Source organism: Aulonocara stuartgranti, assembly GCF_965226115.1.
Source record: "Aulonocara stuartgranti genome assembly, chromosome: 7".
In the NCBI taxonomy this organism is placed as follows: Eukaryota; Metazoa; Chordata; class Actinopteri; order Cichliformes; family Cichlidae; genus Aulonocara; species Aulonocara stuartgranti.
This window is the reverse complement of record NC_138945.1, coordinates 5,157,771-5,182,838: the sequence shown is the minus strand read 5'-3', so window position 1 is coordinate 5,182,838 and position 25,068 is coordinate 5,157,771. Positions and strand designations below refer to the sequence as shown.

At 42.0% G+C, this 25,068-nt stretch overlaps 3 protein-coding genes across 6 annotated transcripts in view; 1 reads left to right on the top strand and 2 right to left on the bottom strand.

Moving 5' to 3' along the window:
* The first annotated feature begins 383 nt into the window (after positions 1-383).
* Positions 384-9,647, top strand: gabarapl2 (GABA(A) receptor-associated protein like 2). Its single transcript, XM_082541990.1, has 4 exons — positions 384-605; positions 1,770-1,825; positions 2,735-2,907; positions 6,557-9,647. The coding sequence occupies exons 1-4, from the start codon at positions 572-574 to the stop codon at positions 6,669-6,671; spliced, it is 378 nt and encodes a 125-aa protein (XP_082398116.1). The 5' UTR covers positions 384-571; the 3' UTR covers positions 6,672-9,647.
* Positions 9,648-10,956: 1,309 nt separating this feature from the next.
* adat1 (adenosine deaminase tRNA specific 1) lies at positions 10,957-21,676 on the bottom strand. 2 transcript variants are annotated; one of them, XM_082542683.1, is made up of 9 exons: positions 21,383-21,676; positions 21,086-21,154; positions 20,948-21,002; positions 20,732-20,862; positions 18,702-19,293; positions 14,616-14,761; positions 14,005-14,104; positions 13,832-13,918; positions 10,957-12,242 (listed from the first exon to the last, which is right to left on the bottom strand). In XM_082542683.1, exons 1-9 carry the CDS (start codon positions 21,564-21,566, stop codon positions 12,110-12,112), a joined length of 1,497 nt encoding a protein of 498 aa, XP_082398809.1. In that variant the 5' UTR covers positions 21,567-21,676; the 3' UTR covers positions 10,957-12,109. The 2 variants fall into 2 exon arrangements, with proteins under 2 accessions (XP_082398809.1, XP_082398810.1); XM_082542684.1 differs by having other exon boundaries at positions 21,308-21,396.
* A 1,707-nt stretch (positions 21,677-23,383) lies between these two features.
* The window catches only part of wwp2 (WW domain containing E3 ubiquitin protein ligase 2), a 61,615-nt gene continuing 59,930 nt past the window's right edge, over positions 23,384-25,068 (bottom strand). For all 3 annotated transcript variants that reach the window (XM_082542296.1, XM_082542298.1, XM_082542297.1), the window contains one exon: positions 23,384-24,104. In XM_082542296.1, coding sequence (XP_082398422.1) covers positions 24,005-24,104 — 100 coding nt within the window. In that variant the 3' untranslated portion in view covers positions 23,384-24,004. The remainder of the gene's footprint in view (positions 24,105-25,068) is intronic.

Below are 25,068 nucleotides of genomic sequence, written 5' to 3'. Positions count from 1 at the left end.
AATTAGAGAAGCAATTCTGCTATCTCATTGCCCAGACTGTTCTGTAATTACATAACAGAAAGTTTTAGTTGTTAATTTTTTTTTTTTAATTTTTTGTCTGTGGACTTTTTGCAAATCAATAAATTGCTCTAGTAGAGCATCATTTAATTGCTTATTTGTTACTTAATTACTTTGTTATGAATGGCTATGAGGTGGGAAAAGCTGTAAAAGGTATGAAAATACAGTTAAAAGTCCAATATTTGTCATCTTTCACATTTTCCAAAACCCCCCAATGTGCCTGATTACACTCTTTGCCCGGCCGAAGATGGCCCCCGGACCTTATGGTTGACACCCTTGCATTCGTAGCTGGACTGAGAGCACTTGAAGGCAGCACCAAAACCATCAGCACCTCCCCTGTGTCAGACAGTGACGTCACCTCCCTGATAGACGGACAGCTGAAAGCTCCTGGCTCAGCGGGGTTGTTGACGTTTTGTTTTGACCGCTTTTGTCTGGATTTTTGGACATTATCCGCAGATTCAGAAGCCCGCCTTTCGACCCTGCCGTCACGCGTCAGTGCGGGGATCCAGCAAAGATGAAATGGATGTTTAAAGAGGACCATTCCCTCGGTAAAGGGGTTTGGATTGTTATGAAACGAGAGATCTTGTCATGTCACGCACCCTCCGTTCTGTCTTTTTCTCCGCATCCATTGTTGCCATCTCATCCCATATAGGTGTAGAAATGTATTGCTTGCCTCAGCATATAAATCCATGATGGCTGATGCTGCATGGCTAGCAACTAATGCTAAGATTATTCTTGCAAGTGTTATGACCGCTGTCAAAATCCGGCTCACCTTTCATATCCCTGATGCATCCAATCAATCCTACCCCGAAATGTGTTTTTCCACTGCATGCATGTTCTTAACCAAAATGCATTTAAAAATCCCACAATTTAATGTTGCTTTGCCTATATGTAATCACTACTTAAAACCCTGTGGTAATAACATGATTAAGGGCTGTCAGGGACTGTTGTGGCAAATTCGGCTGTATGCAGTAGGGCTACAACTTTTTGTGTTGGTTCATGCTGCTGGGTAACCCCCTCCAGGGTCTATTTAACTAGGCCTTATAACTTAAATGGGTACTGAAGAGGGCTTCCTCAGTGATTCAGAGCTGGTAACACCTAACACAAACAGTGTAAGTGTTATTATGTTTATTAATAATGTGCCAGAATTTGGAACTGAGTTTGGTGTAAAGTTCTCTCCAAATTTAGATTGCTGGAACGGCTTTGCTCCTCAGCCTTTGTCTCCATACTCTCTTCAGATAATCTCGAAGTTCCTTTTTAAAGAAACACACAGCAAAAGTAGGCCTCTTAACTGGGCTAATGAAAGTGTGCACCTAAATGAAGCACACATCTTCTCACCCATCACCTCATCCTCTCTGACCTCTGTTCATTGTTTTCCCTGCTGCATGCAGTCTTTCCTCCAATAGATGCTCTTTCCTCCTCCTGATATAATAATCACTTAATAAAAGCTGCTGATGTGACTTACTACTGATCTGTGACAGTAATGCCTTTAAGTGTCCACTTTAACACACATGATCACACTGTGAGTTGATGTTAGAAGGCATCCGCCGCTCTGTCTGCGTAAACTGCAGTCAACCTTAATGCTGTGCTTGAATGTGCATTTGAGCCGATATATCTGACTAGCCTTGGCTTGAAAGGCCAGAGGAATCCCAAGAGGCCTCGCTCAGCCCTTTAATCTCTGACTTCCTGTTTGTTTCCTGTCTCTCCTTCAGAGCACCGATGTGTGGAGTCAGCCAAAATACGCAACAAATATCCTGACAGAGTACCGGTGAGTTGTGGGGGAGGGCAGTCACCCAAAACCTGCTAAATTCACATCAGGATTGGGTAAATGTGCAGTCCTCTGGCATTGTTTAAATAAGCAGAGCTGTAGGCCCGTAGCAAGAAGGATGGTCCTTCTCATCTTTAGCCTGGAGGATGCAACATTCACGGTTTCCATAAAGAATTTGAGATTCTGATTGACCAGACCACCATCCATTTTCTTCTGCCTATCCGGGCAGAAAATGACCACAGGACAACTTTCCATTTCTCCTCAGTCTGTCTTAATTAAGTTAGGCCCCAGCAGAGTGCCTAGGTCTGTTCAGTTTGTCTATTTTTTCCATTGACCATGGTTTACTAATGTATTCCTAAGCCCATGCAGTGATTACTATAGAGAGCAATGTCTGTCTCTAATGCAGTAGAACATGAGGACCCCAGAGATCAAAATTTAAAATTAGTTTTCAGCCTTGTCCCTTGTGCAGTGGGATTTTCCCTCCTTTGTCTGAATCCTTTAATGATGTTGTGCGTCACAGACGCAGCGACAACCTGGGCACACTCTACCTCTCGCACTATGGCAGCTGGGATGGGCCACAGTTATGGCTCTGTGACGTTTGGTGTTGCATTCAGCCAGTGAAAATTGCAAATGCAATAAAAACATGCGTGGATAGAAGAAGGACTATCAGCCATGGATTGTGACGCACCTTAAAACCTTACAAGTACCTTGCTGCTGAGGGCTTACTGGTGACATATGTTCTTACAACTTCACTCACAGACATTATTGTAAGGCTAAGCTTAATGGTCAGCCAGAAGCTTTCAGATAGGGAGTGCAGGTGTTTGCTACAGTATTGGGAGATTTGTGGCCCACACACAGCATGACCACAGTGTGTAAGAATGCATTTGTCTGTTAATGTGTGCACTCCAGGTGATAGTGGAGAAGGTTTCTGGCTCTCAGATAGTGGACATAGATAAGAGGAAGTACCTGGTGCCCTCTGACATCACTGTGGCCCAGTTCATGTGGATCATCAGGAAACGCATCCAGCTGCCTTCAGAGAAAGCCATCTTCCTCTTCGTTGACAAAACGGTCCCCCAGTCCAGGTGAGAGTGCGCTGCGTTCTGCAGCAAGTCAGTAGATTTAAAGGTCAAACTCATGAGTGTGCACCACAGAGACCAAAAAACCTTGTGCCAACTCATTCTTCTCGATAATTTTATTGAATGTAAATGTGTTAGATGATTTGAACTTTTTTTGAGTTTAACAATACCTTTGAAATAAATATTTATGCTGTATATTGTTAATATTTACTTTGAATTGCATGAATTGTACTCTGTAGTTGTAGCTTAAGAAAGAAATGTGAGTTACGTTGATTTTTTTAGCATCTGTTCTCCTCACTCAGATGTCTCCTGGGAACCAAGAATTAACTGATTCGAGTTTAGTGGTTTTTGGCCATATCGCCAGAATTCATTACATAGTTACAGCAAAATTTCTGCAATAAATACATAAAAATAAATATGTTTAAAATCTGTTAGCCACATTTTACCCTGGATCAACAGCCTGACGTTATCAAAGCTGTAATGTGCGCACTGTGTGTTACCTAAAATGTGTTTAACCATTCATCTTGTGTAACTGATGAGCAGGATCGTATGTAGAAGTATTTCTTATCCAGCTCCATTTGAGTCTGAAGCTACACTTTCACCTCAATCAAAACTTTCACCAGTTTTAAGATGGAATAAGCTTCATGGTTGTTGTAAGGTTAAGTAAACAAAGAAACTGGAAGCACAGCTGAACTTGGTGTATACAGACAAACATGAACAAGAATAAAAGAGTAATATATTATCATAATTTAAAACACCAAGTACATAGGGGCTAATCCTAATGTTAGCAGCTTTATCAATGGTATGGGTAAACAGTGGAATAGATGGAAATAATAGAGGTAGGTGAATATTATAGAAGGGGTGGGGGCGTCAAGGGTGGATCGATCCAAATATCGGTAGTATCGATACTAGCGCTGGTATTGGTATTGGAGCAATATTAGTGCGATAGCATCGATACTTTGTTTCTCTCCTCTAAGTTCTGTGCGTTGCTCCCATTCACCAGAAAGAAGTCATGTCTGTGTAAACACTGCTCCTCTTTGGACACTTTGCTGTCCTGTGTTTAGTTGCCCTTGGGTCACGTGTCCTACCGGCACTAAACAGCTGTAAATACTAAAAACAGTGATACTGTATGTATTCGAAGAAAATTCTGTTCTGTGGCTACACCATCAACCATAAAAGACCATGAAAAAGCTCAAGAAATGAAGAGAGGAGGTAATGTGTATGTAAATTCCTCAAATTGACCCAGACAGACAGAGCTCGCTGTCACAGTCCTTTCAGAGAGGCAAAGAATATCCAGGTAGCTCACGTAGTGGTGAAGCTAATGTTAAATAATTCAGTTCATCAGCGCAACTTAACGTGGACGTGTTATTGTCCACCGTAATTGTTAGTGGTCATTGAATTATGTTCATGATGATTCATCTTATAAATCATGACACATCACTCTCCACCATATATTATTTTTACTATAGTGCTTTGCACTTAAGGTAGATATTGCACAGGGATCAGCAGTTTTCTAGGTGTGAGTGTTGAGTAGCCTGATGGTCGATGGGAAGAAGCTGTTTTATGCTCTTTATGCTCCTGTACTTTCTTTCATAAGGCAGCATGAAAGTCTCTCATCTATTCGTCGTTTATTCAATTAAATCCGGTTTTACTTATATAGCACCAATTTCTAACAAAAGTCACTTCATTGTGCTTCATATTGTGAGGCTAAAACCCTGCATTATTAGAAAGAAACCCCAGCAATCACAAGGGACCCTATCAGGAAGCAGTTGACAAAAGTGGGGAGGGCAAACTCCCTGTTAACAGGAAGAAGTGTCCATCAGAAACAAGTAGGTGCAGCCATCTGCTCTGACTGGTGGAGGCGGGACGGGATGGGATCAGAGAGAGGCAGCTTATCAAAGGAATCTGCTTCTGAGTGCTTTGTAGCACGCTGATACTGCTCTCCTTATTAAAGTCTAGCCACAGCACGTATGCCACCTCTTCACTAACAAAGCAATAATGCTGGAGCCAAATCTAGAACCAGTTCCACAAAAAAGACTGGCTCTGGGACAACGTTTTTTGGCATCGTCTCTACTGATGTGGTTGCTCCAAGTAGTTGTTTAGCAAGAGGATGTCAAAGATGTTTCAGAAGCACAGCTCCTACAGTCCACAGCTTTGATAAATGGAACCAGAAGGAAGAACCACTAGCGGCTCTTTTTTATTTTTAAAACTTAAATTCATTTTTTATGAGGAATTTATTCCACACGTAAATCAGCTGTTGTGAGGAATGTTCATGTTCATGTTACAAAAACATGCATCTGGCTGTAATCGCTGAGCTCTCAACCTCACGCTCCCATTGAAGGTATTAAACAGACGGCCTGTAGTTTTTATCAGATTTGACAGTGAGTCTAATGAAATTTAGACACACCGACACAGTAGGGCTTAACATTGCTCAGGTCTTTGTCATATTTGACATGACATAACCACTGGTTGCTAAGGAAATGTGCAATGCTAGACTGGTTGGCAGATTTCCCAGGTAATTCTCAGTAATTACTAGTTGTTGTTGTTGTAAAATCGACGCAGTTCCCACCTTTAAAGTAAACGCTGCAGCTAACTTTTACTTTTAAAGGCACACGGTCTGCAGTTCTGCTTCTGCAGTTTAACTTTGAACAGTGTGAAAAGTGCAGGTTTTCTGCAGGCAAACCCATCATTGGTTCCCCACAGAAAACCACGATCTGGGCCTTGAGGGTTAAACTAGGCTAGCCCATAGCAGGTTTGCCCTTTTGGGTTGGCAGTGGGTCTATCCACAGATCTCCCGCATGAACCCTGAGGAGGAACATTTGCTAGAATGATTGTCAAATGCCCAAAACCACAGACAAGTTATCATCACATATCAACTTGTGTCTACAAAATCTCAGTACATGCAGTTAAATCCTGGTACTTAGATTACAGTTTCAAATTACTTTTATATCTGTTCCTCCATTTAAAGGGTGGAGCTGCCCAAATAACTGCTGGGTGGAATTACCAAGGTCACTATAGAGTGGTGAGAGTTGCTTCAAGAAGGATTTTGATATATCTGTGCACTGTATATAAAGAATGCACATAGCTAGTATTGGGCCACACCTCAGGCTCAGCTTCTGAATCCGGTTTTCAGTCTCATTGAATTTCAGTCCTGTGGCATCAGCACATTAACTGTGCACCAGGAGCTTAATGATACGGGTTTCCAAGGCCGAGGAGCTTCTGTCGGTGTAATGTGTTTGTTGCCCAGGCCTTTTTTTATACGGTGTTGGCCTAAAAGTGAATCTATTCCACAATATGCATTTGTTTTAATTGCCAGCAGGGGGCGACTCCTGAGGTTCTTTGCTCTGCGACTTCACGTTCCTGATTACTTAATGGGCTAACTCAAAGTAGTTTGAAGTGATACTGAGTAAAACCTAAATTTAATTTAATAATTATGGTCATGATATGAGTCAGAAACCAGGATATCCGATAGCCGTCTTCCAGCATGTTATTCAGAAGCTCACACTCATGACCTCTCAAAACAAAAAGATGAAGGTGGCATAAACACTCGGCGCAGTAATGCAATGGTGTCGAATCTGTCTTTAGGTAAAGCCTGTAGACATGACTGACTCTGTTTTGTGCATCATCTAACTATTCGGTTTTTACTGTGTTTCAGTCTGACGATGGGCCAGCTGTACGACAAGGAGAAGGACGAGGACGGCTTTCTGTACGTGGCCTACAGCGGAGAAAACACCTTTGGTTACAAGGCCTTTTATACAGCACAGGGTTAATGCATAACTGATTACTAGTTTCTCTCTCACACGCTTGCACACACACACACACACACACACAAAACCCCAAACACACCGACACATTAGGGCTTAACATATACTGGTGCATAGTGCTTCAGAAATTGGCCTTTACATGTGTTACACAGGTAACGCACCTACACATTTGGCACTCGCATTTCTGATCAGCTTTTGATACTTAAAACTGCTCATTTATGATGCGAGTTTGCTACAATAAACAAACTTTTTTCCCCAGATGCTTGGATGATGTAAAAAACAAACAAACAAACAAACGCTGAACTTTATCATGATCTCCATTTCAAGGCCAGTTACTGAGAGAATTATCTTTAACACTGCCGCGAATCTGAATAACAGTCATGTACATTAAAGCCACTTCAGATACCATTCATCATCCTGGCACTGTTAATAAACACACACACACACACGCATGCACAAACCAATCATTATGTGACACAGTCATGCTCCATTTTATTTGTTGTCACAGATATTTATGTTCAGTGGAAGTGAGAAAGAGACGCAGTAATCCTGTGACTAGAATACTTACCCGCATTCTTTGTATTGCTCATCATATCATGTATGAAATGTTCACCACAAGACAAAAGATACTCGTTAGAAGGCCCAGGATAGGCTTGAAGGTTGATCATAAGCACGTGAATGTTAGCCGGCGCCACTCCTCGGGATGTTACCGAGACTGCCCCAGCCCGACGGTAGTCTCTCGGCACAGGATGTTGTGCTGGATAAACACGAATTCATTGAACTGCTTCAAAAAATCCAACACTTTACTTGAAGTTTTAAAATACCGTCAGAAAAAACAACAACATATAAACAAAATACAATTAATGACAAAACAACCTTATAATTAATAAAACCTTAATGAATATTTCCTCAATTTAGAGACACAAACAACCGAAGCCTCGTTATTTATTATTATTAATTCACTGAACTTTTAAAAATGTAACATTTCTGTTCAAACCCATTAAGTTCTGAAATGTTCAGTGGGAGTTATTCTATGAATATTACACTGACAGCACTAATAAAATATTCCAACAGTCTTCTGATTCCCCCTGATTCATAATAACCTGTGAATGAGTTTAGCTAAATATAAATGATGTAATGGTACAAGTCAAACATATTGACCGCACCCAGATAGCAAGGAGACATTGAACAGATGTTGATTTTCCATCTGAACCATCAGAATCGTCAGGATGGAAATGTCAACACAAAACCAATGTTGAAACAACATTGAAATACCGATGAAACCTGACACTGACATTGAAATAACATTGATTCACTGTTGTTCTGTCATCGTTGGTTGTTGATCTATTTATAGTTGACAAGGTGACAACAATCACGTTGAAAAACCATCGATTTATGGTTGAGCGGGAAATTAAAGCTGCTCACACTCAGCTGCGGTGTATATTTAGCACTGAGAGTTTCATGTTCCTGCCAACTTTGTTGTCACTGCACACTCAGATTTGCACATGTGCTGGTCTGTCACCGTGCAACATGGATGACCGGAGTGTCGCGTTACCGTCTTAGCCAGCGTGCGCAAGCGTGAGCGGCCGGGAGGTGACTGCAGTTCACAGCTGTGGGTGAACTTCTCTCTTTTTTCTTTTTCTAATCCAATATTTAAATTTTAGCATTCAGTGTTTTATTTTTACTACCTGTGTCTTGGGGTGCAGTCGAGTCCTTATGTGACATTTAATTAAAAAGTAAAGCTATTTGAATTGTATTAAACTCGTGTGAACGTTTATGTTTAAATCCTGTTTAACATTTAATTATGGGCTCATTAACCACAATAATAAAGAGCTCGCTATTTATTTGCGATTTTTATTTCTGGGAAACCTCATCCCTCATGAAATGTGATTGGGAATTGAATATTCACAGATCTGTAATTAAGTTGTTTTGCGCGAGTCCTGCTGTGTCTTTTGTGTTATTAATGAGCTGTGATAACTGGGATTTACACTTCAGTGCATTGCACCATTTCACTTTAGGGAGCTCAAAAAATGGACAGTAAAGAGCCGAAAGGATGAAATCGTCATTAAAACGGAAACTTCTTGGCTACTCAGAAAACACACTTAAAACCAGGGCTGAAGGATGTATTCAGGTCTTTACTTAAAAAAAGTAATTAAGTAAGTAAAACTATATTTATAGGGGCAAGGATTAAAAAAAAAACAGCATTAAAAAAATTAAAAATGTGACAAAACAATCACCATAAAGTGATTGAAAAACTTACAATTCAACAGAATCTTTTCTGAATGTGTCATGAGATTTAAATATGAATTTTAAAACAACGGGAGAACTATCGGGTTAATAAACACGGAGGTCCCACTCTATTTTTGGCTTTATAGGCTTGCAAACATGGCTGGAGCGAAACCTGCGTTTAGAAATGACGCGCCGTGCTTTGTCATTAACTTCAAGTAAAGTGTTGTTTGTCTGCAAAGCATTCACAGCCTTTTCATCTCTCAGCTCTCACGTTGCATTCAATATGACTTCAAGCTTGTAACTGAGATAATAAACTTGTATTTAAAAAGTTTAACAAATTCAAAGACCAATGGAGCCAAAGGATGACGTTTCATACACACAGACTTATGGCCGGAGGAGATGCCTCCTGCTGGCAGGTTTAAGACTCGCACTGGCTTCATTTTGCACACCTGAAAGTTACACCTGTCCGTCCACTGCAGAGCGTCTATGGATGACTCTGAGGCTGAACTTTTAGTTGCACCTGTAGTTTCTGGTGCTGGTTTCCACCCATCATTTGACCTCGTTGCAGTTTTCATGTCTGCGCTCCACAAAGCTGGTTCACTGTCTGATGTTGTGTAATATGCATTGGTAATTCTTATTTCATCAGTGTTGTATGAATATAAAACATATCTTAAAGACATAAATAAATTTTAGATATCTGATAAAGGGAAGGTAGCTGGAAGACCTGACCAATAAAAACTAATGTAAAATTTACGGTGTGGTCTTTGACTTGGTGGTTGCACTGTAGAGTTTCACAGCTGTGTCCCTATTTTTAATGCTTCATACACATAAACACTACATGATGATGTAAGGGGGTCTGAGGAAGAGGCGCACAATTAAAGGCAGAATCGTCCACTTTAATAAAAACCTAGAGATTTAATGATGAGCACTGATCGTGTTGACAGGCTTGTAAAAAGATGTAACACAAAAATGCTCCATGCAGCAAAAGCTGACATTTCTTATAATGCATCAACGTAGATTAACTTCATTAGCCCTCACCTTTCAGACTTAATCTACTGGAAAAGCATGAAGTTTTCAATCCGACGCCTTTACAGCAGAGTTCAAGCTCACTTCTTTTTAAAGGGGACAGTTTTAAATACTGTTGCTCTTAAAATGCATCACCTCATTTATTTCCCTCAAGCCCCTGGTCTTTCTAATAAATCCATAGTCTTTGCTGATAACATGAGTTATTCTCTTGAAATCATTTGGAGCATCTCTGGAAGTCGAAGCTCCAACTGGGAAACATCACAGTGGAATAGATTCACACATAGATACACAGAAGTGATCATTAATCTACTGAGTCAGAGTTTATAAATAAATTATCCTAATATTTGTCAAATACTGTGTGCCACATTATCTGTGACAGATATTCATGTTCTTCAGGTTCAGTGATATCGAAGTCGGCCGTGGCCATGGACCCTTTAAAGTCTAACTACTGCCAGATACATTTACTGGCTTAATCAGCCACTCACGTGGCAGAAACTGTGCATTTAGGGTCAAGATGACCCGTTGAAGTTTAATCTGGGCATCAGAACGGGTGATTTAAGTGACTGTGGGTGGTTTTCTTCAGGAAATGTTTCCAGCACCTTGTCGAATTAATGCCACACAGAATTAAGGCACCTCTGAAGGCAAAAGGGGTCAAGGTGTGTCTAAAGAAGTGAGCGTTTGCCCCTGGTTCAGTTTTCCTGTAAGGTCTGTTTAATCGGACCTCATGGGCTGAATCAATACTTCAAATATAAAACTCTGCTTTTTCTGTATTAGTCCAACGCTCACAGACTAAAATTATGAAGCTGTTAAAAGATTCTCTTGAATCTAAAATATGATTGATATTGTTTTCCCTTGGCTTGTAGTGCTTTTATTCATCTGATTATTGAATTGTGCAGTTCTGGAAACATCAGCTTTCTCTCTAATGGAAAAGAACTACAATGAATCCCCTCATGCCAAGGGAAAAAAAATCCAACCGAAAACTTGCATTAACCTCAGGTTTATTTATGCAACTATCCATATATTTAAAAAAACAATATAAAGAATTTAATTCAATTTTATTAATACAGCACACAAAACACAATGAGGTGCTTTATATTGAAAGGTAAAGACTCTATAATAATACAGAGAAAACACACAGCTTTCTATGAGCAAGCACTTGGTGACAGTGGGAAGGAAAAACTCTCTTTTACCAGGAAGAAACCAGGTGCAGGGAGAGGCAGCCATATGCCACGACCTGTGGTTATTTTTCCCCTGAGCTACAGACGAGCTTGCACTGATGTAATCAGATGTCTGCAGCCCAGTTCTCTGCATCTCTACGATGGATGTGACGAAAACAGCTCAAAATCGCTGAAGAATGAGAATGAGAAAATTGAGGGCATCCTGGACATAAGCCACCATGTGCTGTTTGTCATTAGCAGAGAGGAAATAGCAGGAATCAGCTGAGCCACATCACCAACTGAACTGATCCTCTGTCCCTGCACCGTGGTCCTGAATGAACGACCTAACTGTTTGTGCAGAAATGTGCAGCTTTACCTTTTTCTTCACAACAATGTGTCCTACACAGGCCGAGTTAACAAACTGGTGCGAAAACGTTTTTGCAGGGTTCAAACCACTGCCAGAAAGTAACTGCTGGTCGTTTCCTTACGATGAAATTAGAAAGCTTTTCCCAGAATTTGCCAGTTCAACCTGATAAACCAACTAAAGCAATTCCTTTGATTCCAAATTTTGACATAGTCTGGGACTTCAGGAGTATCTTCATGTTTTTAGTGCAGGACGCATTCAAACTAGGAGTGAGACTGGAGGCTGTGTTTTCCTGTGCAGGTATAAATGGCTGTGCGCTTTTAAGAACACCAGGCAGCTGGAGCCACGACATGCACTGTGAAAATAAGCCATCGTGTGTGCTGCATTACCAACAGTTTCAAACAGCGTGACAGCGCAGAGCGTCCTGCTGAGGCAAACCTGCACTGCAGACCAGCTGAGCCAACACACACACAGGAAGAGAGGAAAAAGACAGCGCAAATTAAAGAAGCCAAGCTTGTCCTTTCATTAAAAGGGTGCCGCAATCCTTTCTGTTCTCTGCAGCATGTTTGAAATCCGAGTTTCACAAGGTCAACCTTGGGCGACCCTTGACCTCTGAGTTTCTCCTACAACAAAGCTGCTTTGTCATCAAGCCTGTCGAGAGTGAGTTGTCAGTGGAAGAGGAGGAGGTTTCTGTCACTGCGCGGCCACAGAGGGAATGCCTGACTGCGCAGCTGCTGCCAGGCCTGCTGGTACGACTGGGAGGCCTGCTTGTAGTCCCAGTAGGTCTGCAGCTCTGCTTTCCTGGACACATGTAAGAAAAGAAAATCCTCGATGTAAAGCAAGAAGCAAAAATTATTACTCTAAGTTACTTTTAAACCACTACAGAAGTACAAAAAAACCCCATTGGCTGAAACTGTTCGTGCAGATTGCTGCTACAACCTGTTAGCACGTAAAATGAGCTGAAGTTTAAGTTCTGTAATAAAGATTCAAAATACATCATTCAAAGGGAGAAAGTGGATTACTGTGTGTTAGATAGGAGAAACAGATTGTTCAAATATCTGCTGGTTACCGTGGTTACTTGAGCCACTGTAGTAAAGAAGAACATCTTGTAGATAAAGTGATCAGGACTGGCTCTCAAAAGGCAGATTAACGATTGATTTCCCTCAGCTGCAACTTCCTCCTTCGTCTGCCGTTTCTCCTCCTCGGACGTACCTTTGTCATTAAGTCCTGTCATTGTGCTGAGCTGAGTGTGAGTGTTTACAATATGTCTTTTGTGTGTGGGCCGTATCAGGTATTCTGACAAACACAAGGACCTTTGTCCTCCATTGTTAGTCATCAGAGTTTCATTTTCTCAGATTCATTTTCAGGAGACCTACTGTCATCCTGAAGCCAGTCTTCCACATAAATGTAGCACAGCACACTATGTGACAGGATCTCCAAAAACAAAGACGATGCAAACAAAGTAGCCGTGTGACAGACTTAATATAAGTACACAGCCAGGGATTCAACTGCAAGGACCAATTTTCACAGAAAAAAACCTTACAGATTCCTGTCGAGTGCAACATGAAACCGCAGCAGCCTTGGACAGTCCTTTATTTGGCAACAGCCTGGCATGACTGCACCACGGTGGTGGTTTTATCCATAGTTTAACAGGTAACAAAATGAGAGCAGAACAAAGGCACCAGCCGAGAGAAACAGTACCTCCAGCATGTCCTGGATTGGCCCTTTAATCTCCTCACAGCTGGACACCACATCCTCAGCTCATCTCTAAAGGAGAGCCCGAAACCTGCCGAAGTCCAGCCGCTACCCGGAACTCATGGCCAAAAGTGAGGTAAGGAACAGAACACAGCACCCTTCTCCACCTAACCTGGTGCATGTGAGATCCACATGGCCTTAGATTTGGAGAAGCTGCTAACTCTGAGCTCAGTCACTTCAGACTCGATTACAACTTGCTCCAGTGCAAGCTAAAGGTCACTGCTTGATGAAGCCTTAATACGAAAGCTTAATACAAAAAAAATCAAAAATCACCTGATAACTTCATAAAGTGATCAGTAAACATGAAGCCAATCAGCAGCAGCATAGCACACAAGTCTGAAAAAGTGCACACACAACATTTTATCCCACAGCAGGCTGGAAATCTAAGACTGAGGAATTCAAACCAACCCCACCTGTTTAATACGAGCGTAACAGTCAGATTGCATAACACGATTTCCAGTAATGAACATTTCACAGTGATGTGAACATTTCCTTAGTGATTGGTGCACGTAGTTTTATGTGAATGAGAGTTGCACAAACTGAGAGAAGCTGCACTGTTCTTCAAATATTGCAGCTCTCGTTGGAGCGTTTTCAAAAGCTGCAGCGAGTTTCTGAAAGAGCCAATTGTTTGTTACCTGAGAGAGTCGGGGAGAGCCGAGGGATCGGTGGCCGACACCAAAGACAAGAAGGAATGAAAAAGCTCTGATTTGCACAGAAGAGACCTGAAATCAGAGAAGCACGCCGGGATGTTTGAGAACACAGCAAACTCACATGGTACTCATGTATGATGACAGTGGATTGGTTCTACCTGGCTTTTGCTGTTCCCAGGGCCTTCTTGGTGACTCCGTGTTTGTAGCCGTTAGCGGTGACATCTAGTGGCTGCTCTGTTACGTTACACCAGCTGATGGCTGAAACACAGGGAGCAAACCTCAGATACACGCCGAGATTGCAGCTCAGTGCTGGAGCAGTTTAAACACAATTAAAACTTTAATTGAAACCGTAAAAACTGCTTCACTGAGTGAATGGGTTAAATGCAGAGAGGAATTTCCCCACGGGGATCAATAAAGTATACATTATTATTATTATTATTAAAAAACTGATACCATTAACAGAAAGAGACAGCTGCAAACTGGACCTAAACTGAGAGAGGCCTGCAGCGAGGCAGACACCCTGAGTCTAGCAGATACTCTTGATCTGAAATCCTTTCTCATCTCATGCTCAGTTCCTCCACTAAAGCAAGTGGAGGAACTAAAGCAATTTCCCGATTGGGTGATCCTCACAAACAGAAGGTCTAAGCTGCAGGTGGGTGTGGCTTCTTTGAGATGACTATATTAGGGATAGTCCATGGTTGATGTCAAGTGTTGACATCTAGTTTTTTGGCACTTACAAATAATTTGCAGAATACGTGGACAGTCCTACCTGCCCCGCAGGGGGAGATGCGGCCCTGGCCGGCCTGGTGCTGGAGCTCAGTTTGGGCTTGGCTGAAAGGAAACTCCAACGTGGCCTGGAGCAGCTCGGGCGGACGTACGGCGAAACCGGCAGGGAGGTCCGATACACAGGCGCACCTGACAGCACAGAAGCACTGCATTTAATTGAGTGTGGTCTGATTTGATGAAGACTATTCACTGCCTAACACCTGCAGTGCTGCAGGTGTTCCACTAAATTCCACAGAATTTAGCAGCTAGAAAATTCCCACATGATTAAAGTGATATCAAAGCAGTTCTTTATTGTTGCATACTGAGGCGTCAAAATGCATTATCTTCATGGGTGAAAGAGTTCATTGTCTGTGTGAATAAGTGATAATCACACAAACTGACAGCTACCTTGATGTAACCACTTAGCCCGATTACAGATGTTAGGCTGTCAGAAGGCAGATAAAGGAAAGATATCCTGGTTATACGGCCCAAGGAAGTGGTTTTTAAACCAGCACCAGTTGGTGCCTGTCCAACATGCACACTGCAACAAGAACACTATGCTGTCTTAAGTATTTGCTCGTCTGCTTTCACGTGCATATGAACTTGAGTGACATCCCATTCTTAATCCATGGGGCTTAATATGATGCTGGCCCACCCTTTGCAACTATACCAGCTTCAACATTTCTGGGAATGTAGGAGTGTGTTAGTGGGAATTTTTGACCAGGAATCCCAAATACAGGAAGGTCTGGAACTGGCTCTGTTTAAAAGCCCTAATCTCTGAATCCCATGAGCATTACCCAGTAGGCAAACACAGCTTAGATGGAGCCAGGGAGGAGACTCACCCAGCTCAAACTGGTACTCAGCCCTCCGGATGCTGATCCTGAAGGTGTGCTTGCCAGGGTGGCTAAGCCCGCTTCCTCTTCAGCCACACCCATTACCAGCAGCTCTCCTCTAAATCTGTGTACTTGGTAACTGACTGGTTTAAATGCAGTATCTTGGAAAATTAAGCCCCAAGGATCTGTTCATTTTTAAGGTTAAAGTAACATGTAAGAACCCACTGAGTGACGTTCTAATTAAATGCAGATTTTTACCTTTGAGGTTTCACACAAGGTTAAAAAGGAAGTGTCCACTGTTAAAAACGGTTCTTTTGATTCTTAGGGCCAAAAAGACACAGCTCAAAAGTGGTCTTTTACTTTAAAAAATGATCTTTAATCTTACATATCCCGGGATATGGAGACTGAGCACACACAGAAACGCCTGCTCACATCAGCCAGTCTCAAGCAGAAAACAGGAAGCCAGGTTATTTATGTACCTCTCGACATCACATACAGTTTCATTTAGGGCTGCCACAAACGATTATTTTGATAGTCGACTAGTCACCGATTATTTTTGCGATTAGTCGACTAATCAGATAATCATCCATTGGACGTAAAACTACAGCTTATTGCACCAGCAGCATCTGCTCTCATATAACTATCATTAGCTGTCAGCTTTAAGTGTTTAAGGTCTGTGCTAACTAAAAATAAAGACAAGATGATAGTTTATTAAATTTTAATGAAATTTGCAGATTGTTTCGGTGAAGTTTAATGAACTCCTTGCTATCTAAAATATAACAGGACACTGGAGTATATTCTGGAGCATCTCACACTTCTGATAATCAGTTGTCTGCTTGACGTTTATTCAGCTGTGTAAAAACTATAACTTTAATCTCAGACAAACTGATTTACTCAGGAACAAATAAAATACAAAAAAAAAAGCCAAACAATAACATTTTAAGTTATCTAAGTGACTCATATATATTTAACCTGAGTAGCGAAAGACGGCGGTGGGTTTGAAAACGATTTGCGGGGAGTCCGGTGTTCTCACCGCGCTAGTGAGCCTAGCCCCCGGCTCGCTAACGAGCTAGTGGGTAACAGATGTCTCCGAAAACGTCGGAGCGCTTTTGAAAATATGTGGTGTCCTGATAAACTGAGCAGATATTTGAGGTTTACACAGCTACATTCTCGCCTGAAAATATGTTAAACGTTTATTTTGTGACCCAGAAAGAATAATAAGAGTAACATTAAAACTAACTAGCTGCCGCCATTGTTGGAAACTGCGCTGGGCCGCGCTATGAATTCTGGGACACAGCTGCTCCTTCTTCTTCTTCTTCGGGGTTTAGCGGTAGCTGACATCCTTGTACATGCAATGCTGCCATCTTCTGTTTCAGTCCGTTATTACACTCTTAAATCCTGCCACTTATTCCTGCGTCTTTTGTGATCTTACAAAGCTTCAAACGACGCGTCGACTATTAAATCAGTCGTCGACGATTTTGATAGTCGACGTAATCGTGACTAGTCGACAAATCGTGGCAGCCCTAGTTTCATTACACACAAAACTTCTTCTATTCAGTTCCTCTTTTCTGTGTCTGATTTATTAATATGCCTGTGCACTAAAACTTCTTGTGCAGCTTGCAATAACTTCCCCTTTCTAAGGTCTGTTGCCAGGGCAACCTGTCTAGACTTAGTCTCACTCTGTCGGTTCCTCATATTCTACAAAAAACATGCAGTTTCTGGTCAGCCTGTAACCTAGTTTTACACTGAAGTCTGGGCCTCTCTTATATAAACCAATAATAATCAGCATAAAAGCATTTAAGATTATATATATATTACCTAACACCACCTTTTAGACTTTTTGAATGCAGGATGTTTTACCAAAGCAATTTAGCAGGAGCGAACTAGAGCCAAAAAAATCTCTTGAATCATACGTATCCAATAAACTTCTCTAAGCTAGTGCTGGTTTTGTTTGATTTTGAGAGAGATTGACCAAATAATGAGCACATCCAGGTGAGACGATGCACTTATCTCTGTTTCGTGTTGACATAAATAATCCCAGAGGAATACAGGGGAAATCCAAATCTGCTCAAAGTTATCAGCTGCAGGACATCAGTGGAATTCTTTGGAAGCTGTAATCTAGCAGGAAAACAACAGAAATCCAGATCCTCTTCAATTTATAATCAAACATGACAAAATGAGTAGAGAAAACCCCAAAAAAAAATTTCCAAATGTGAACTCTTTGATCCAATCTTCTGTAAGGCTCGTCTCCCAGGAGACAAAAGGATGAACAGCTCGTCTCTTCTGCTTAAAACAACAAGGCTTCGCTCACGGTCTCCACTCTAATTCGCTCCAAAGGGGTTCTGTCAGGCTGAGGTTAGGATTCTGTGCAGGCCAGTCAAGTTCTTCCACACCAAACTAGCTCATCCATGTCTCTATGCACCTTGCTTTGTGCACTGGTGCGCAGCCGTGTTGGAGAAGGAAGAGGCCATCCCCAAACAGGAACAGTCTTGGTGTGCTGAGGCATTCAGGGGCCGAGCCCAATTCCTCCAGAACAACTCCACACCATAACCGCCGCCCTCCACCAAACTTTACACATGGCACAATTCAGTCAGACAGGTACCGTTGTCCTGGCAACTGCCAAACCCAGACTTGTCTGTCGCATTTACAGACAGGGTAGCATGAACATGCAACATTGTTCTGGAGTCCAGTGGCCTCATGCTTTACAGCACCGATGCTTTGCATTGCACTTGGTGACGTAAGGCTTGGATGCAGCTACTCCACCATAGATACCCACTCCATGAAGCTCTCTGCAAACTGTTCTTGAGCTAATCTGAAGGCCACATGTAGTGACTAGAACACCTGAATTCAATGATTTAGATAGTTGGCAAAATAGCTGAAGAATTAAGTTCACCATTTAGCAGTTTTTTCTCTCAGGAGTTGGTGGAGAGGACGTGTCTTCGTTCATTGAAAGGCAACTGTTTGCAAACAGGTCGTTTTTCTGGCAGAAACCAAACTGAACTGTGAAGTCATTGCACTCATTTCACTTTCATTAATATCTGCTGCATTTAGCTTACTCTAATTGAACCTAACGTTGTTTTACATCAAGGAGGGTCCTTGACATGCTGGTCATGACTGGAACTGTTACATAAACCTTCAATATCTCTATTTGGTGTTTATTATTATCACGAGTTGTGATTACTGGCTCTGTATCTGTTTAGGTGAAGTTTTCACAGCGCATGACTAATAAAAATATAAAGCAGCCGGTTCAGCATTACCTTGTGACCAAAGCTCTCTGCATGACTTCTTGGTCATATGGACACTTTCCCACCACCATGGTGCTGAAGTACAGCGCCTCCTGTAGGTAATGGGACAGCAGTGCACCCTGGAAGCCCAGCACCCCCCAGCGGGCCATCTTGTCGCTGCAGGAGAGGGAGAGAGTTGGCTCTCCTCTGCCGGGCTTTACCCGGAGAACGCCCGGACTGTGATACCCCACCCCAGGCTGCAGAGGGTCAGCTGGGCCACCCGGTACACACTTGGCCCCTGTTCTGTGAATGTCTGAGACCTGATGATGCAGGCCAGTGCCATCAGTTTGAGCCAAGACTGCAGAGCTGCTGGTTTGTGAGGATGTTTCCGATGTTTTGTTAAAGTTCAGCGATCCACGCTGTTCTGTGTCTCCTCTGTCCTCTTCCTTTGTCTCTGCCGTCTCCTCCAGATGAGGCTGCTTAGAGATTCGCTCCTCGCCGGATTCCTCTGCTTTCCTTTTCAGGTCTCCTCCTCCATCAGTCTGTTCATGGCCCTTTACTGATGTGACAGGAGGGCAGGGCTGAGGCTGGCTGTCAGTCATGGGGATGATGGAGGCGTCGCCACCTGGTTTCAGATCGGACAAACAAATGGCATGAGGGCACACTTCTGCATGATTAAAGCCAAGATAGATAAAGGTATGGTTAAAGGTAGAATGCATATGTCTGAAAGACAACAAAAAAGAAAACGCCTGCAAATGCCTCACAGCTAATAACAAATACTACAATGTAAGGCTACGTCCACACTAATGCGTTTTAGTTTGAAAACGCATCATTTTCTCTCCGTTTTGGCCTCCCGTCCACACTGAGACGGCGTTCTCGCTCATGGAAAATGCAGCGTTTTGAAAACGCTCTCGAAAACGCGTAATTTGAAAACGGTGCTTTATGTGTCGCAGTGTGGACAGCGAAAACTTTTGACAGCCCTATTAAAGCTTAATATCAGTCCGTACATGCTCCAGAGAGCTTTTCTTCAAATTCTTTAATTCTCACTCGCTTTTGCAACTTTGTACTTTTGCGTTACTCGCAGCAACAACTTCACCTCATTGTCAGTCCATTTAAAAAACTCGGTGCTTTCTCAACGTTTCGCCGCAACGTTTTTCCCATTTTCCTCTATAAACCATTGTGCAATACATATTTACTTTTTTCTTCTTACACCAGATTGTACCTTTTTTCTGTTAATACTGTTTATATGTATATAGTGCTGCTGTTTAAAAACTATATATATATTGTGAAGTTTTTGATATATAAAGCTGAAATTTCACAGCAATCATTACAGGTGTCCAAACTTTGGACCATAAAAGTTTCGTGTAAATCAGAGATGATTAAGCAGGTGAGCAACGATGATTTGAGAATTACTTTCTCTCTTTGTTCCCACAGAACTGTGCCGGTCTCAGTTATAGCGCAATGTGCTTTATCACAAATGATCCCTGTTCTCTGCATGAAAAGGCTGGACTGACTTCCTTCACAAACAAGAATAATCATGTCAAGTCCTCAATTATTCATCATCTCATGGAACTAATTTTACCATAAAGAGGTTGGAGAGTTAAACATTAACAATCCTTATCAGAAATGCATCTTTATTATTTATGGGCTAACAATGCCGCTGCTGACTAATATTTAGGTTTACTGCTTAATAAGCGGATGTTAAATGTTATCAGTGGTGAATATTTAACTGTTGCCATATCAACTCTGCATCAAAGCTCAAGAGCTGAAAGACTTTTCAGGCTATTTGTTTGCATCTCTGGCACAAACAGGAGTTATTACATGTTATCATTTATAAAGACCTTCATTACACTCTGCTAGAATGGGTTATGTAATCAAAAAACAGAATAAATCTAAACTGGGTAAGTTACCAAACTACCTCACATTAACTCACAGTAACTACAGCTGATAACCTAGCCACTCTCTGTGTGAGCAACACAGATCTGGTTTGATTTCTTTCCATCTACTTTCTGCTGTGTGTAACTGTATTCGTTATTGTCGCTGTCCTGTGTGCTGACACTCACAGGGAGTGTGGCTGGTAAAAAGGAGGAAGGAAACTCTGGGCCGAAGCTTCCACTTTCCTCGCTCATCTGCTGCACAAAACACAGAGCTGCCCCGACCGCTCACAGCCCCGTGCAGCTCGTGGATCAGGTACCTGCAAATAAAAACGCATACATATACATAAAGCAATCAGCACAGTCAAACAGCCTGCAGTGACACAGGTGGGTTCATACACACACCTGATACATCCCCTCCTGGCAATGACCTCTGCGTGGCTGTCGTTAAGTACATCACCTGAATTAAAAAGGAAAGCAAAATTTGGTTTGCACAATCGACACCTTCAGCATCTGAGACACAAAACGTCCATCTGCACACACCTGTGGGACTCATGGCGGTCTGTCCAATACATTTGGTCCCAGTTCCCAGAGAAACAACCTCCATAGCAACTGTGATGGAAAAAGAAAAATATCGCATCACTATACCTCACTCATATCAGTGTCTACAGGTCCGCTGAAATATACATTATGGACATAATTTAGAACAATTTAAAGCCTTTTTCCCCATCTTCAGAAAACTTTAAATGTCTTTTTAGCACTGACGTTTGATAGAAATGGGGAAAAAATGAATGAAACCGGGGTTTCAGAACAGTGGACTGGTCCATCCTGCCGAACAACCTGAATGAGAGTCAGCTCCGCGGGTGATCTGGAGCACAGCGGCCAGCAGGGTCCACTCTCTGCCCGGCTCAGGCTTCCCTCTGCGGGGAAGCTGACTGAAACGCTCGTAGCACAACTTGGCGACTTCATCCGCGCTCACCACATTAAAGCGACGGGGAAGGCGGATGTGAGCACCAGTAGGCATTTCAGATCTGATTAAATTCACCGTTAATGTCCCGGTGTCATCCGAACACTACAAAGGTGGCATTTTCATTTAGAACTGCGACTAACTCCGGTGCACTTCCGGCAAATGAGAACGAGAAGTTACTTCCGGTCCCAGCAAAGGAAGAGGTACTTTCCCAATAAAAGTCCTCTCTTCAGCACCCTATGTCAAAACATCCACCAACCCTCTTCTGTACGTCACCAAACCACCTCATCCTTGCCTCTTGCCTGTGTCCAGTGGGCTGATTAAGTAAACCTCTCCAGCGTACTCACTAAATTTATTGTCTTTCCACCGCTGTAGACATAATCTGTTGTGCCCAGAGCCACAAACTGGACGGCCAATGGGAGACTGAGAGTGAAGATTCACTCAAAGTTTGCGTGCATGGTTACATCCAAACATGCATTTTCAATTATTGTGACCCAGTCGGCCAAACCTCAAACTGCTTCGGGCTGAGCTCTAACTGGGGGGCCCAGGCAGAGTGTAATCCCCCCTACAAAGACTGAAATAACATATGTCAACATTCCTCAAGCCGTCTCAGGAAACTTGTCAGTAAAAAGGTGACACCGCTACCCTTGATAATCAGTGTAAAACACCTTTAAAATATTTTTTATTATCTGATTTTTTTAAAACAAAAACCACAAACAAAGCTACAGAGATGGTTCGTTTTTTTAAATTTTCCCTAAACATTTCAATAATATCGTTGATTATTTTTTAAACACAGTAATGATGGCAATCACGACAGCAATTGTGACATGGTGAATTTTTCTATGCAAAGCATGTTTTTATAAATATTCTATTTTGGGTAATTAATCATAAACCACACATAAAAATACATTTTGAGTAAGGTTATCATTTCATCTTTCTTCAACAGTACAGTATTGTTATTGTGAAGTTCAAATCTGACATCTGGACATTGCTAACCTCCATCATCATTTGAATTTTCCTCTGTAAAGAAGTTATATACACTTTAATGATTGTAAGTCATTATGTAATTTCTGTGCAAAAGTCTCAAGCCGCCCCTCATGGGTGCAAACATATTTACAACTGGAAATACAGTATATAAGGCAAAAACAGTACAATTCTGTACAATTCTAAGGGGCCTGAAAGTCAATATTTGGGATGACCACCTTTACACTTCACCATAGATTGAACTCTGAGGCTGCTTTCATGTCATTTCTTTAAGCACTCTTCAGGAGTAGCTCTCTGAGCTCCTTGAAGGACATTTAAAGCTCCTGTTTGAAAGCCGGCTGCCTTTTTGTTCCGTCCTCTATCAGAATGATCTCACACTGCTTCAATAATATTGAGATCCGAGCTCTGGAGAGGCCACTCCATGACTGATAGTGTTTGCTTGTGTTTGTCAAACTGTGTTATCGTTGATATTTTTCATAAATTCAACAAAAGAAATGGGAACAAATTATGTGTCTTTGCGAAATGCTCCTAGTACCAAAGTGCCTAAAGATACCATTTAAAATGTTTCTTTGCCAAGTTGTCTGGTACTGGTTGAGTTTGGTGCCTTTTTATTCTTGAATGACTCAGAGTTTGGTGTCAAGTAGCTTAACAAACAAAAGAAATGATCAGGTTCAAGTGAAAAAGCCGCCAGTGTCCAAAGAAAAGCTGTGAAAAACCTTCAGAAAGCCTGCAGAACGATTGCTCAAGAGCACTTTAAAAAAGAAAGTCTGATAATAAAGAAACAAAGGGTGGCTCGAATTGTTTGCACGGCACAGTAAACCAATTAATGCTGAACCTACGTCACTCACACTGGATTAAGCATTTTAAAAAGAAAGCCTCACCCAAACATCTTATGACTGAAATCTCATTTATTTGAGTTATATACAGGAGAAATCGACTGAATTTCACAATCAACAGAAAAAATAAAATCGCATCTCATCTCTCTGACCTCTGTAACAGAGGCGCACTAGTTCACGATAACAGCTTCCGCTCACACGCTGCCGTCTCGCTGCTTTAATATGCTTAAAATGTACGTCTCTCTGGTAGATATGTTGTACTGCATTTGCGGGTAGCTGTGCTGTCGCTGTGAGTCGCTGCTGACATTAAAACTATCATGTCGTCTGGTTTTGGTGCGGTTCTAAGCAGTGAGTAAGGAGGTGGGGGAGTGGTCATCCTGTTTAATCCACACACATACACACCATTTATATGCAAATACACAATGGCATTAACATGAGCAACCACACACACACCCACACACACACACGTAAGCATTCACTCTTCTGTGTTCCTGTGCCTCAAGCCTGATCCCATGATTCAGCTCACTAGCTCACTAACATGATCCTCGCCCAGGGAGGGCTTGTTTAGCTGACAGGTGACTCCTCAGCCCTGTGATGAACAAACAAACGCAAAATAAGACCAATAACAAAAAACTATTCGTCGATTTAAGTGTCGTCCGTCTCTGCCTCCTCGTCTCACTCCTGTCCAAATCCCTCCGTCTCCTCGATGGCGAACAGGAGCTTCTCTCGGAGCTGTTCCAGGCTTCGGTAGGGAGGCAGATCCAGACGATTGAAGCTGAGGAGGAGGAGACAGAGTTACACCTCAGCGTGGATTTACAGATGGAACTTCAGGGTGACATTTATCTATTTTTTTAAACGCTCCCAGGCTGCTCACAGCTCAAACAGAGGAAGTGAAATCCTGATTTTTATTTTTCCCCCCTGTAGTAACCGTTTTAAATCCTACCTGCCCTGCTCAGTGGCTTTAATTCATTTTAGATCATGTGTATTTTTAGCTGAAATTACTTTTGTAGCTGAAATCCTGTCCGAATCCACGTCCTTAAATTTCAACTGTCTTTTTCTTTCTCCTTTAAAACGAGAATTCCCTTCGAAATGTAGCAGAAGCGTTACAGCTAAGATACAAGCGTCTTCTCCTGATACTAATCCAGGAAGTGAAGGTGACAGAGGGGCGGTCCTGAGATGGTAAAACATGCATAAAAAATGTGACTCTTGTCAGGGAGGTTCTGAATACTATGTGACTTTAAAAAAGTGAATTTATCAGGAATAGCTGCTCGTTTCAGACAGACGATGACCTGAGGGACTGCACAGAGACCATCTACAACATGAAGAAGGATTCTAAATTATGCAAAGCTGCTCTAGTAGAGTCCCAGAATAAAAACCTGGAGCTGGAAGTTGAGTGAAATGAGTCCACTTTAAGACGTTTAGTTAAATCTGCTGATCTGTCTATCAGATGTCTTTTTGTACATTCATTTTAGCCTCAGAGCGGCAGCTCTCTGTACTGTGAAAAGACTGTAATCTAAGGAAAGTGATTTAAGTAGAGAGAGGTGAAGAAGAAAGTGCAGGCAGGGTGGAGATGGGTGTCAGGGGTGATTTATGACAGAAGGATAGGTTCATAAGATTGTTGCGAGAGCTGCTATGATGACAAAATAACAGGAGGCCGAGCTGAATATGTTCAGAATTTCATTGGGAGTGAGCTAAGTGGGCGGGATTAGAAACGAGTACATCAGAGGAAAAGCTCAGGC